Below are 13,130 nucleotides of genomic sequence, written 5' to 3' on the forward strand. Positions count from 1 at the left end.
TTTATGATTACATTTTAAACTAATTCTGACAGGTTAGACACAAAGGAAGGAGAGAAGGACTTGTACAGGCTAGCCAGACAGAGAGACAGAGATGGGAAGGACGTGCAACAGATAAGGGTGATTAAGGACAGAGATGGAAAGGTGCTAACAACCCAGGAGAGTGTACAGAAAAGATGGAAGGAGTATTTTGAGGAGCTGATGAACGAGGAAAATGACAGGGAAAGAAGGGAGGAAGATGTGGTTGTTGTGGAGCAGGAAGTAGCAGAGATTGGAAAGGATGAGGTTAGGAAGGCTCTGAAAAGGATGAAGAGCGGAAAGGCCGTTGGTCCTGATGACGTACCTGTGGAGGTATGGAAGTGCCTAGGAGAGACAGCAGTGGAATTTCTAACAAGGTTGTTCAATAGGATTTTAGAGAGTGAGAAGATGCCTGAGGAATGGAGGAGAAGCGTTCTGGTCCCGATCTTTAAAAACAAGGGTGACATGCAGAACTGCAGCAACTATAGAGGAATAAAGTTGATGAGCCACACAATGAAGCTGTGGGAAAGAGTAGTGGAAGCCAGGCTTAGGAAGAAGGTGGAGATCTGTGAGCTGCAGTATGGTTTCATGCCCCGTAAGAGCACCACTGATGCCATTTTTGCTTTGAGAATGTTGATGGAAAAGTACAGAGAAGGTCAGAAGGAGCTGCATTGTGTGTTCGTAGATTTAGAGAAGGCGTATGACAGGGTGCCGAGGGAGGAGCTGTGGTACTGTATGAGGTCGTCTGGAGTGGCAGAGAAGTATGTCAGAGTAGTTCAGGACATGTATGAGAGAAGTATGACGGTGGTGAGATGTGCTGTAGGTCAGACAGAGGAGTTCAAGGTGGAGGTGGGACTACACCAAGGATCAGCTTTGAGTCCTTTTTTGTTTGCTATGCTGATGGACAGGCTGACAGACGAGGTAAGACAGGAATCTCCCTGGACAATGATGTTTGCGGATGACATTGTAATTTGCAGTGAGAGTAGAGAGCAGGTGGAGGAACAGCTAGAGAGGTGGAGGTTTGCTCTGGAAAGAAGAGGTATGAAGGTCAGTCGTAGTAAGACAGAATACATGTGTCTGAACGAGAGGGATCAAGGTAGAAGCGTTAGGTTACAGGGGACTGAGGTGAAGAAGGTGCAGGATTTTAAGTACTTGGGGTCAACAGTTCAGTGTGATGGGGATTGTGGAAAAGAGGTGAAGAGGCGAGTGCAGGCAGGTTGGAGCGGTTGGAGGAAAGTGTCAGGAGTGTTGTGTGACAGAAAAGTGCCAGCAAGACTCAAAGGAAAGGTGTACAAGACAGTGGTGAGACCAGCTCTGCTCTATGGGTTAGAGACGGTAGCAGTGAGACAGAGACAAGAGGCTGAGATGGAGGTAGCGGAGATGAAGATGTTGAGGTTCTCCTTAGGAGTGACCAGGTTAGACAGGATAAGGAACGAGTACATCAGAGGGACGGCTCATGTTGCCTGTGTTAGCGACAAAGTCAGAGAAGCCAGACTGAGATGGTTTGGACATGTTCAGAGGAGGGATAGTGGATATATTGGTAGAAGGATGTTGGAGATGGAGCTGCCTGGCAGGAGGGCAAGAGGACGGCCAAAGAGGAGATATATGGATGTCCTAACAGAGGACATGAAGTTGGCTAACGTTGGGGTAGAAGATGTTCATGATAGAGTGAGGTGGAAAAGGATGATTCGCTGTGGCGACCCCTGATGGGAAAAGCCGAAAGAGAAAGAAGATTTTAAACTAATTCTGCCTGCCCATGAACATTTTTTCTGCAAAACTATGGATTTAATCCAAACAAACTTCAATGAATAAAATAGTAATGTGTGACAATAAAAATGTATCAAGTTATTCTGTGGTTTGTCTAGAAAAGGCAAAGATCAAAAAGGCATGAATAGATCTAATGGACCATCCTGAAAATTAATTTAATTAACCCCAAGAGTAAACAGAGAAGTGAACTTTACATCGCATAATAATTCTAATGACTTTCTTCTGACAGTTTCTCTGCACACGCATGTGAAAAATATCCTCTGCTCTTCAGGGAAAAGTTCGTCCTCAGGCCGCAGACGACTGCATTCAGCATCTGAGCAACCAGGCGAGGAGGCATCGGCGCCACAGACGGGTCTCCAGCTCGCAGCAGTACCACACCGCGCTGAGACGCATCCGGCAGCTTCAGCAGACAGTAACACTTTTAACCACTCACCTACAAACCTTCATGTGTGCGTTAAGATGTCCAACCATCCACTTCTATAAGAGCAGGTATGTCAGTACCTGAAAGTTGAATAGTTGGACATGGAAACAACTTTTAAAAATGATCAGAAATTACATTTAAATCAAGTTTTCTGCTGTTAGAAATATGAACGCATTGATGATTCTACGTTGCCAGCATACACTTTATCTCATCAGGGAATGAAATTATTACTCAGATATTCGGCGAAACATTCACAGGGTGGCTTCAGGTTCTTCATGAAATTGTTTTTATGCTTTGACAGAAAACACAGAGTCTCCCCCAAATGCCCCCCTCCTTCCACATCAAAAAGCTTTTCTGTTTGAGTCCAGAAATTTGGTCCAAAGGGATTCATTAATTTTCAGCTGATTTATGAACAGGTCACTGTTACTTAAGTCATTTCTGCATTTTGAACATTTGGCCAACAGAAAAGTGACTTTACATTTTGGTTTTGCACCAATATAAAGCCCATTACTATCGTAAAGTGTTGCCTAATGGAGTTTATTTAAAACAGCAATTGGATAAATACCTTCTTCTATCCATCATACTCCTGTTCTCCTTCCTCGCTTTTATATCATCCATCCTTTTTTGTTTCTTCTATTAGTAACTGTCTGTTTTACAATTTCAATTACTCTGTAAATATATGAGCAGCAGGAGACTTTATGGAAGAACATTTCTCCTCTGAGGACTAGGCCATAAATCACAGAATCAAAGTGTCAGCCTGCGGAAAGTGGAGCTCTGAATAAACCACGGAAACAGTGTCCATGAGCAAAAGTTGGTTCTCTGTGTTTTTCAGCCCGATGTGACGACTCTGAACAGAGAGCACACTCCCGGCCTCGTGGTGACCTGGACTGGACCCGGCTTTGCTCGCGTCAAAGATGGCGCCGGTTTGGTTTTCACAATCGACAACATCCCTCATGCCATGGAGTACCACATCATGCTTCGCTACGAGCCTGAGGTGTGTGACTCTGCAGTCTATGGACGACAGTGCTGTGTACATCGGTTCAGCTTTTGCGGCCTCACTATTTCATGGACTTTTCATGGATCTTGTCAACAATCTCCTCCACGCCATGTCTCCTGAACAAAAAGCATTCACCTGGACAAATCCAAATAAATCTTTAACCGGTTGCAGATCTTTGTTAGTATACTATAATACTGAACTTATCTATTTATCAACAGAGAAAAGTGTGAAAATGTTCATGTCTGTCTGAGAAAAAGGTATAAATTGTGTACTTTTACAGCCTTAAATCATCTGTAATTCTTCTGCACCTATCGCTGTCTTTTTTTTTGTTAGAACGTTAGTTCAATAAACTGTATTGGTGTGTTTGTGCAGTCAACAGAGGACTGGGAGGCTGTCGTCAGTATTACCTCCGTAAACCTGCCCTCGAGTCTGCGATGCGGAAACCTTCTTCCAACCGAGCAGCTCTACACGGAGACTCTGCTGCACAGAAACAGGTAAACAGGCCTGCATATGTGAGCAGCTCTATTCCTTCAAGTCACTGCAGGCTCCTGTATAGAGCATTTTTTCCAGTTGTCACTTGAACTTGCCTGGGCCGGTGTGTTCTTTGTGAGTCAGGTGGGCTAACTCAATAAAGAGGCTTTGTAGGTATCGGTTGAAGGAAGGGAGCAGCCCTGTTTGCTGAGGTCCAGGTTATAAAGTACATGACTTCCTGAGGGCAAAGGTACAACCTGACAGAGAGGCTGTGCAATATGTCCAACTGCATTTACCCGGCCAAGGTTCAGAGACGTCAATGGGCCACGCTTTCTCTGTTTGATTTATTCGTTCATGAGGAGACTTGTTTGTCTGAATACATCATCCATGATACTATGGTGAAAAGCAATCCAGTCGAGGGCTGTGTCCACATTTCCTCACTACTTAGAAACACTATATGGGGCATTCATCATTGTTTTCAGGGTGTCCCAATTCAATCTTTCAAAATCCAGTTCCCCTGGAAGTCTCTGTACAAAAGAAAATACAGTGTGCATCAACGCTCACTAAATTGCTGAATACAGACCACAATGCATTGTGGTTGAAAGATTTGCGATTTGAAAAAACTGTATTTTTTTACAAGTGGGAGGTGTATTTATAAGTCATCCATGTCTTCATCAGAATGCAGGGAATTCAGAGTCTTTTAAGGGTTAGTTAGGGAGTAGTGAGGGAATTTGGACAAAGCCTGGTACTACGTTCACACCGGGCTCAGCAACGTGCGTTCAAGCGGCTACTTCTATGTAAATGCCTTTTTAGGTTTCCGCGTTCAAAACTCTCGCAATTATGCATCACTGCCCAGGTTCACTGCTCAGTTTTTTAGGCTCTGCACAAAACACGCGGTCATTGAACGTGCACTGGAAGTTAAACCAGTTAAACTTTGACCAATCAGGGACTCGGATTTTGTAGTGACCAATGGATGGCGTCTTTTTTATTCACGGAAGTGCAGACTATTTAAAATGTGATCATAATTGCTGTTTGTGCCCGGCCAGGATTATATAATATTTTATATAATCCGGAGCTGGATTCACCAGATTTGTTCCAACTTTAACATTTCAAACCAAGCCTCTTCCCACTGTAGGTACATGCGCTATTATCGGGTAGTAACAGTCCAGTGTCAACACCGTATGCTAAAAGCAGGTTCTAGAACCCATGTTCAGCGCATTCTCAAACGTGCATAACATGCCTGGTGTGAACGTGGCATTAAAGTTTGGAGCAAATGTTCCTTCTGTAAAAGATTCATGATCTTTGTTTGAGTAAGTCTTAGAGATAATGCATCTGTGGTCAACCCTGATCCACCCTCAGATGTTAGACTGCTGGACATTAGGGTGGACATTAAATGAAGAGGTTTGATTCATCAAATGAACACCACCTGTGTGTTCCTCCGTTGGTCGTCTGTCAGCATGACAGTCGGAGACAGCCGAGCTGAGGCGTGGAAAATGAACGGTTCTGTGCCACGGTCATATATCAGAAACGCAATCTGTCAAACACCACGAGTATTTTTGAGGCGGCGCAGCAATGTGACGATGGATGGGATGGACAGGAAAAATATAGAGTTCAGAAATGAGGTGCTGACAAATGCCTGGCTGTTGCCAGGAAACACTGGAGGTGAAGCAGAGAAGAGACGACAGACGGGAAAAGAAAAACAAACACCTGATGCTAAAACGAGGTTAACCTGCATAAAAGTCAGACCAAAACAGCGTTTGGATTTAAGTCCTACATGGACAATTTTCCTGTCAGTGTCAGACTAAAAGCCCAATTAGTTTTGTTTAAACTGCCCCTCCAATGAAAATCACGTTTCTTGATTTTTTGACATGTGGCATTTTTCTTATAAAGAGAACAAATGTTATTAAAAAAAAATCATTTCATTTTTGCCTTTCTCCTTTTAAATTGCTGTCAATCAAACTGTGGCAAAGACACTCGGTTCGAATTAATGAGCTTGGTGATGTCACAACGGCCCAGTAGCCCATACGTATTGGATTTTATTTTCATACACCCATACAAACACGGAACTGGATTATTCTTTTGCTGAATTTTGCGGCGGTCTTGTTTTACCTGCAGATACATCCAGATGTCCAGACCCTTTTGCTTTGAGCCCAACAACAGATATGTGGTGGCGATCAGGTTCCAGCGACATGGAGTCACGCACAGACACCTGACTGCCTTCATCCTCATCGACTCGGTGAGTGAGGCGTCTGGATAGGTGAAGCGTGAGATCTGGGTCCCAAAGCTTTTCGTATTCTCCTTCAGGGGAGTTTGGCAGGATGTCTTTCCCCTCTACAGTTGGAAAACCTATGTGTAGAATTCAACACTAAAAGTCTAAACCTTGAACAACTGTTTTAGAGTATCAACTGTTAATTCCATTGTTTCTGTTTTTACCTATTAGCTCATTTTGATTCCCAAATACACCGAACTTCCTGGCTTTCAAGGCAGTGGGCTTCAGGCGGAGCAGAACCGAGAAGACATGGTCCGCTACATGTGTTTGGATTTCTTCATGATCACTCCGATGCCCCTCCTGGCTGAGATGTGCTCCAAACTCATCTGCAGCATCTCATCCATCATCCATGATGGAGCGCTGGGTGAGTCCACGCCGCAGCTCCGGAAGCAGCCACCTTTCGGCCTGTCCGTTTTGATCAGTCTTTGTGGGGTTTTTTTGTGTGTGCAGCCTGTCAGTGTGACCCTCAGGGCTCCCTCAGCAGCGAGTGCAACCAAGTCGGAGGCCAGTGTCGCTGCAAGCCCAATGTGATGGGGCGGCGCTGTGATCAGTGCGCCCCGGGGACGTACGGCTTTGGAGTAAGCGGCTGCACCGGTGAGAGTTTTTTTTTTACTTTACTAAAATGCTGGGGGGGGGAAAGAAAACTGGAGAACTAAAAGGCCAAGATCAAATCAAAGACCCAATCTAAAGAAATGTTTTTAACATGTTTTTGTGGGATTTTTTTCTGATGATGGAGGATATTTAAAAAAGAAGACAAAGCTTAAAATTGCATTTCTGAGTATTTTTTACTCAAATTGCTGTGAATCAGGAACTAACAAAAGAATGCTGTTTGAAAAAGATCGTATTTGAGGTGTAGAAAATACTCTGCTCTGATGGATCCACGTGCGTCTTTGTTTTCCTCGTCTGAGCTGGCGTCGAGCCCTAAATTGTCCTGCTGGACAGCTCTGATGATGCTCAAAACTCAGAGGTGAATTTCTAATGAACTACTGCCGCTCGGCAGAAACAAACAACACAGGTTTTTTCATAATTATAATTATAAGATGACTAGGAATGCTTTGAAAATAGATCCAAAGATGATTAGAGTGGGAATTTAAATATTCAATGTTTTTAAAAATATATTGTTACTTTAAAGAACTAAATAGAAATCCCATTCTCCCCCCTCATTTAGCTTGTAATTGCCACCCTGATGGCTCTTCGAGTCACCAGTGTGACCCGCTCACGGGGCAGTGCCCCTGCAGGCAGGGCGCCATCGGGCGCCAGTGCTCCGACTGCCAACCAGGCCAGTGGGGTTTCCCCAGCTGCAGGCGCTGTCAGTGCAACGGCCACGCAGACCTCTGTGACCCCCAAACAGGAGAATGCAGAGACTGTCGGGACAACGCCGCAGGACACCAGTGTGAACGGTCAGCCAAGCTCCTTGTCCCCCCCCCGACATCAAGCTTTGAACAAACGCGTGAGCTTTCCCTTCCCTCCCACAGGTGTAAGAACGGCTTCTATGGAAACCCGGTGCTCGGCTCTGGAGAACACTGTCAGCCCTGCCCCTGCCCCGGAAACCCGGGATCAAATCACTTTAACGGACATTCCTGCCAATCTGACTACTCTGCTAATCAGATTATATGTAACTGTAATCAAGGCTACACTGGTGAGCAAACACAAAGCCATAAGATTCCGCTTCTGTCGTCATGTTTTCCTAATCTTCGGCAGATTTAATAACTGCTAAACTCTAAACATGCAGCAGAAGGCCTTCAACCATGCAGTTGGTGTGCATCCTCACGTCTGCATGCACTGCGCAGTATTTTACAAGCTGTCGCATCCAACATTTTGCTTTAATGAGTTTAGAAAAGGAGCAATCAGGCAAATACATGACCCAGAATATTCAAACATAGGTGTAACAGAGGGACTACTTTTTTCCTTTTTCTTTTCCCTCAAGGTTCCCGCTGTGACCAGTGTGCACCTGGTTACTACGGCAACCCCGAGCAACCTGGAGGTCAGTGTCTGCCGTGCCAGTGCAACAACAACATTGACCCCAACGACCCCGAGTCATGTGACCCCAGGACTGGCCGGTGCCTCAGGTGTCTGTACCACACCCACGGGCAGTTCTGCTCCGAGTGTGAGCCTGGTTACCATGGAAACGCCATTGCCCAGGAATGCAGACGTGAGTAAAGTTAACACATTTTGAATAGCTTCTGGAAAAAATCTTATCAAAAGCTCTATTATAATAAATTTGAGTTTAGTAAACTTGTGACTTAATATGAGTAGATGAAATTAATAACGTTCTATTTAGTCCTTTTTTTACCCATAATTCCTTCTCCTTTTTGTCAAAATCCAATTGATGTTTGTATGGGGGACGAATAATGAGAAAAACATTATTTCTAACTGATTAATAATGTTTGTCCTCCAAAAACTTAAACGTCTTTCTTTCTGTGTTTTTTTTCGTGGTTACCCAAGGCTTGATTTGATTTGATTTTTATTAAGGGTGTATTCAGACTGGACACATTTGGTCCACTTAAAGTGATTTGGAGTTCATTTACCCTGATAATCTGCAACAACTTTTCTGACTGAATACACCCGAGCTGATCCTGGTCCGGGACCAGAAGCCGCTCTCGGACCCATCTTTGGAGGTCCTGGTTTGTTTCCAATTGGACTGAGCTTCGGTTCGCTCTAAGATTCTTTTATGTTTGGGACTGTAGGATGTTCTGTGTTTGGTTTGGGCCTCCTTGGCTGATGGTGGTAGGTGCTTTATAAATAAATACATGTTTTTTTTAATCTGTGGGAAAAGTATAATTAACTACATTTACTAAACAAGATGGGATTTTTCTGCTTATCCTTTATTAGTACAAGACCGTAAAAAATACATCTTTTTAATATTGAAGAGTATATTACAGTGAGAACAAATTCTACAAATTGTTTGTATTGTCTTTATTGAATGTTAACCATGTGATATTTATTATTATTTTAAAAATCTAAAGGAACAAAACACACATTCCTGGCTGTTGTGTTTGCTTGTGCAGCTTGATTATTCAAACCCAGAGGTTCCTGTGCATCTCATGGTGAACGGGTGGTAATGGGACTGTGTCTGCCTTGCTGTCATTCTGTTTTCCCAGGCTGCACCTGTGTAACTGCTGGAACCCTGCAGTCTGCGTGCCACGATGGACTCTGTCACTGTGACCCGGAGAGCGGCGCCTGCCCCTGCAGGGAGAACGTCCGTGGCCGCGTCTGCGACCAGTGCGCTCCAAACCATTGGAACTTCGGCGAGGAGAGAGGCTGCGAGCCGTGCGACTGCGACCCGCAGAACTCCCTGGGAACACACTGCAACATGGTGAGGGGACGTCAGGACTCCGAGAAACCCTGAAGGGACATTTTTAAAGTTCTTATGGGGTCTTTTATGGGGTCAGTTCACAGGCCAGTGCCACTGCCGTCCAGGTTTTGGAGGAAAAACGTGCACCGAGTGTGAGCAGTTCTACTGGGGGGACCCACAGGTGGAGTGTCGAGGTACACATCAGAGGAACTCAAACTACAATGAAATCATCTTAACAAATAGATTTTTCTCCCTTAAACTTATAGGTTTCATTCCCACAAGACAATTACTAAACCAGAAGAATAAAAATAAAAAACACAACACACAAACCAGATTGTTTTTTGACAGTAAAAGGGAAAGAGAAATAAGGAAACATTTTTTCTGGCTCTTTTATTTAATTAATAAAGTCATTTTATTGTTTTCCCTCCTACAAAAAAATAAAAAAATTTTAGCTTTTTGAGTAGAACATTAGGATTTACCGTGTCAAATGCTTTTTGGCAGTAGATATTCCTTCCATTATTTCCATTAATGCCATTGGTGTAGAATTATTTGTTCTGAATCCATAATGACTGCTGATTAGATTGTTAACTTTGTTACAAAATCTGTCCAGTAGCACAGCATGGCTCTCCACAAACTCTGGGTGCAAATTATGTTAAGGATTTTTTTTTGTGTAACATTCTTTTCAAGTAAGAAAAACCACTTTTTTTTTGTATTTTTTGAAATACAAAAAAGTCATAGAAAAAAGTCCAGTTCAGTTCTAATCTTAGATAGAGACTCAGAAATGCATATTTTACACTTAAAATGAGCCTAAAGACTTCAAAGTCCCCTTCTGATTGTCTTCTAATCTATTTTTAAAACCTTCCTAGTGGTCTTCTAACTACCATAATGCAATACTTAGCCGAAATTAAAACAAAAAAAGTTTCAATTTCTAGGTAATAGTTTCTGCAGAGCAGTAGGAGTTCATTTGTCACTGAGTTGTGGGCGGAACAACTGGCGTGTAGCAATGCTGCCCCACCTCCTGTCCCCCCCTTTATACATGCCTTCAATCATAAAAAAACAAAAACAAAACAGGAACATCTTAGAAACATCAAAAACACGATTTTAATCGTCTTTAATTTGCAGCAACATGAGCATAGAAAACTAAAGGAAAGTCAAGTTGGAAATCTCGGAGTCATGATGGACTCAGACGGGAGTTTCAGCTTCACTGTGACTAAATTTAGACTTTCATCAGTTTTTTTTAAACATCTCTGTCACACAAAGAGATCAAAGCTTGAAGGCCTACAGGAAGCAATCAGCTGGTACAACGTTGGATTACCACCAAACAGGGTGCAGCTGCACAAAGCAGCTTCCTGACGAGATCTAGTGCTACACCCAGGTTCATTCCTGCACCTTTAACTGTTCCATTTTTGTTTCTCAAATGCTTTTGTTCCTTATTTCATTCATCTATTGCTGTTTTATTGTAAATTGCTTCTACTGTGTCTGAAAAGTACCTGTTCTTTCTGCACAACGAGAAGTTTTTGTTTCAACCGATTCCTTCTCTGTGTCCATCCAGAGTGTAACTGCCACGTGCACGGCTCTAACTTGCGTGTGTGTGACCGGACAACCGGACAGTGCGATTGTCAAGAGGGAAAGGCGGGGCAGAAGTGCGACGAGTGCGCCCGCGGCTTCACCGGCGCGTTTCCCAACTGCGTTCGGTGTCACCAGTGCTTCCAGCTGTGGGACGACATCATCTGCCAAATCAAGAGGGACCTGGACCACATCCACTTCACGGCGCAGAGAATCCTGGAGAGCGGGGTCATGCCGGGAGTTGGGGACGCTCGCATCCGGGAGCTGGAGGAGAAGCTGAAGCAGGTGAAGGATCTGATCGGGTCAGGCAGGAATGAGAGCATCCATCAGCTGATTGGGCAGGCCATTGACGACATCAGGTATCCAAACAACACTTTTGGTTATACTATACTGTACTTGCTACTTCTCTTTACTCTTTTTGTTTTTATACATTTACTCACACTGCTTTTTATTTATAAATTGCATCCTTGCACAAATTGCACATTTGCACACTGACTCAGTCTCGTTTTTGCACACTGATGTCTTTCTGTTTGTCTTGAGATGCTCAAATCTCATTGCAACTATTTTAAAAACAACGAATGATTCTGATCCGGCTGTGTCAGTTTCACGCATCCTGCTGTGCTTTCAGGGCTGAGATCGCTGTCACTGATGGACGTCTGATGGCCATCAGTCAGGAGATTAATACAACTGCTGGGGAGGAACGGTTCCTCCAACGCACGCTAAGTATCATGGAGGATGAGCTGAGGGACCTCAACTACACCGTGGCTAACATGCAACTCTACCACCTACCCGTAGGATTTGCAGGTGCCGACCTGAATCACTACAGGCTTCATTCAGATCCGGGTCATTTCAGGATCAGCTTGAACAAAAAACAGTACAAAAGTCTAAAACTCTAAAGTACACTTGAAAGAGATATAAAAAATCTCTAAAACTGCTTAAAAAAAGGTTTGCCAAACTTTCATTAACAAAAACAAACAAATGTTTCGTTATCACTACTGTACGCCACACCATCACTACACCAACAACAGGAAGAGACATCACCGTGACCTCTATCACCCGATGTCAATCACATCCTGGTACCCAATAGGCTCAAAGCCCCGCCCCTAAGGGAAATTAGACTCGAACACTGTGAATGAAAAGTGAATTGAAACTGTAAATTGAGGACTGAAAGTGAAGAGGAAGAGAAAAAAAGAATCAAAAGTTGAACATATGAAAGAGCATCTATAACAAATAAACAGCGTTTTTTATTTGGTAACAGTTTTAGGTTCATAGGTTTTCTTTTTTAGTTTTCAGTTTTTCTACAATTTTAAAATATATATTTTTCAAATGTACAATATTTGTTCCAAGTCCAAAAAAAGATTAAATGTACTTTCTGGTATTTCATTCACTTGAAGCTGATCCTGATTTGACTCCTTTTTCTGGTCTGTTTCTTTTTTGAAAAGAAAGGATCGTTGCAAAGTGAAATGACCTGAAAATGAGTGTCTGCTTTAAAATCAAAGTTCAAATTGAGCAGGTTAAAACTGAAAGGGGGTTTAGTGCTTTATTTCTTTTCTTTTTTTTTTTGGCTCTGGAGCATCCTTTCTGAAAGTAGGATCCAATCGCACAATCCTTTGTGGTCTCAACATGTTGTATGTTTTTTAATCATGGATGGATTTGTCAGATCATTTGTTAAACAAACACGTCCAGCAGAGCTGAATTTACTGAAGTGATCTTACTTTAAAATTCTGACTTTTTCTTTTGAAACTTTTTGGATTTTGTGTTTAGACGCAGGTGTAAGTTCACTTTTTGCCGACAATGTACATTTGTAGTTTTATTCAGCGGGACAGAAAGTTATTAACCTGCTATATCCTCATTTATATTGTAGAAAAAGGTAAACTGAACTTTGCTGTGACGTGTATCTTTTAAATCTTTTGTATTATTAACTGTGTTTTTCAAAAAGGACAGAGCAGAAGAGACAGAAACATCTGACACATCCTCAGACTCCAACAGGAGGACAGCTACTGAAACAATGATCAGAGTTAACAATACCTGCCTCCTTCTTCCTCTTTTAGATCAGTTTGAGAAGCTAAAGAAGGACTATCAGAAGTCGCTGCAGGCTGAGGAGAAATGCAACGCTTCGGTGTCGGGACCTTTTAGTCCTGTGGAACAATCCAACAAAACCCGAAGGATCACAGAGGAGCTGCTGGAGGCTACGAAAGACGAATTCCTGAAGGCCGTGGAAGCTAACAACCAGTCCTTGAATGAGCTCCAGCAAGAAGCTCTCAAACTTGGCGAGACGGTCCAGGACCTCAGCCAGAAGGTGAGCAGATCTCTAAACCCCCACGGATGT

At 43.2% G+C, this 13,130-nt stretch overlaps 1 protein-coding gene across 2 annotated transcripts in view; it reads left to right on the forward strand.

The window, feature by feature from the left end:
* lamb2l (laminin, beta 2-like) overlaps positions 1-13,130 on the forward strand; it is a 57,541-nt gene that overhangs the window by 37,570 nt on the left and 6,841 nt on the right. For both annotated transcript variants that reach the window (XM_011476771.4, XM_011476772.4), the window contains exons 15-28: positions 2,054-2,194; positions 3,036-3,197; positions 3,573-3,694; positions 5,787-5,907; positions 6,112-6,304; positions 6,391-6,534; positions 7,109-7,340; positions 7,416-7,579; positions 7,868-8,092; positions 9,042-9,256; positions 9,333-9,429; positions 10,788-11,160; positions 11,430-11,605; positions 12,853-13,100. In XM_011476771.4, coding sequence (XP_011475073.1) covers positions 2,054-2,194; positions 3,036-3,197; positions 3,573-3,694; positions 5,787-5,907; positions 6,112-6,304; positions 6,391-6,534; positions 7,109-7,340; positions 7,416-7,579; positions 7,868-8,092; positions 9,042-9,256; positions 9,333-9,429; positions 10,788-11,160; positions 11,430-11,605; positions 12,853-13,100 — 2,613 coding nt within the window. The remainder of the gene's footprint in view (positions 1-2,053; positions 2,195-3,035; positions 3,198-3,572; positions 3,695-5,786; positions 5,908-6,111; positions 6,305-6,390; positions 6,535-7,108; positions 7,341-7,415; positions 7,580-7,867; positions 8,093-9,041; positions 9,257-9,332; positions 9,430-10,787; positions 11,161-11,429; positions 11,606-12,852; positions 13,101-13,130) is intronic.

Source organism: Oryzias latipes, chromosome 7 (assembly GCF_053564925.1).
Source record: "Oryzias latipes strain Hd-rR chromosome 7, Olatipes_Hd-rR_3.1".
In the NCBI taxonomy this organism is placed as follows: domain Eukaryota; kingdom Metazoa; phylum Chordata; class Actinopteri; order Beloniformes; family Adrianichthyidae; genus Oryzias; species Oryzias latipes.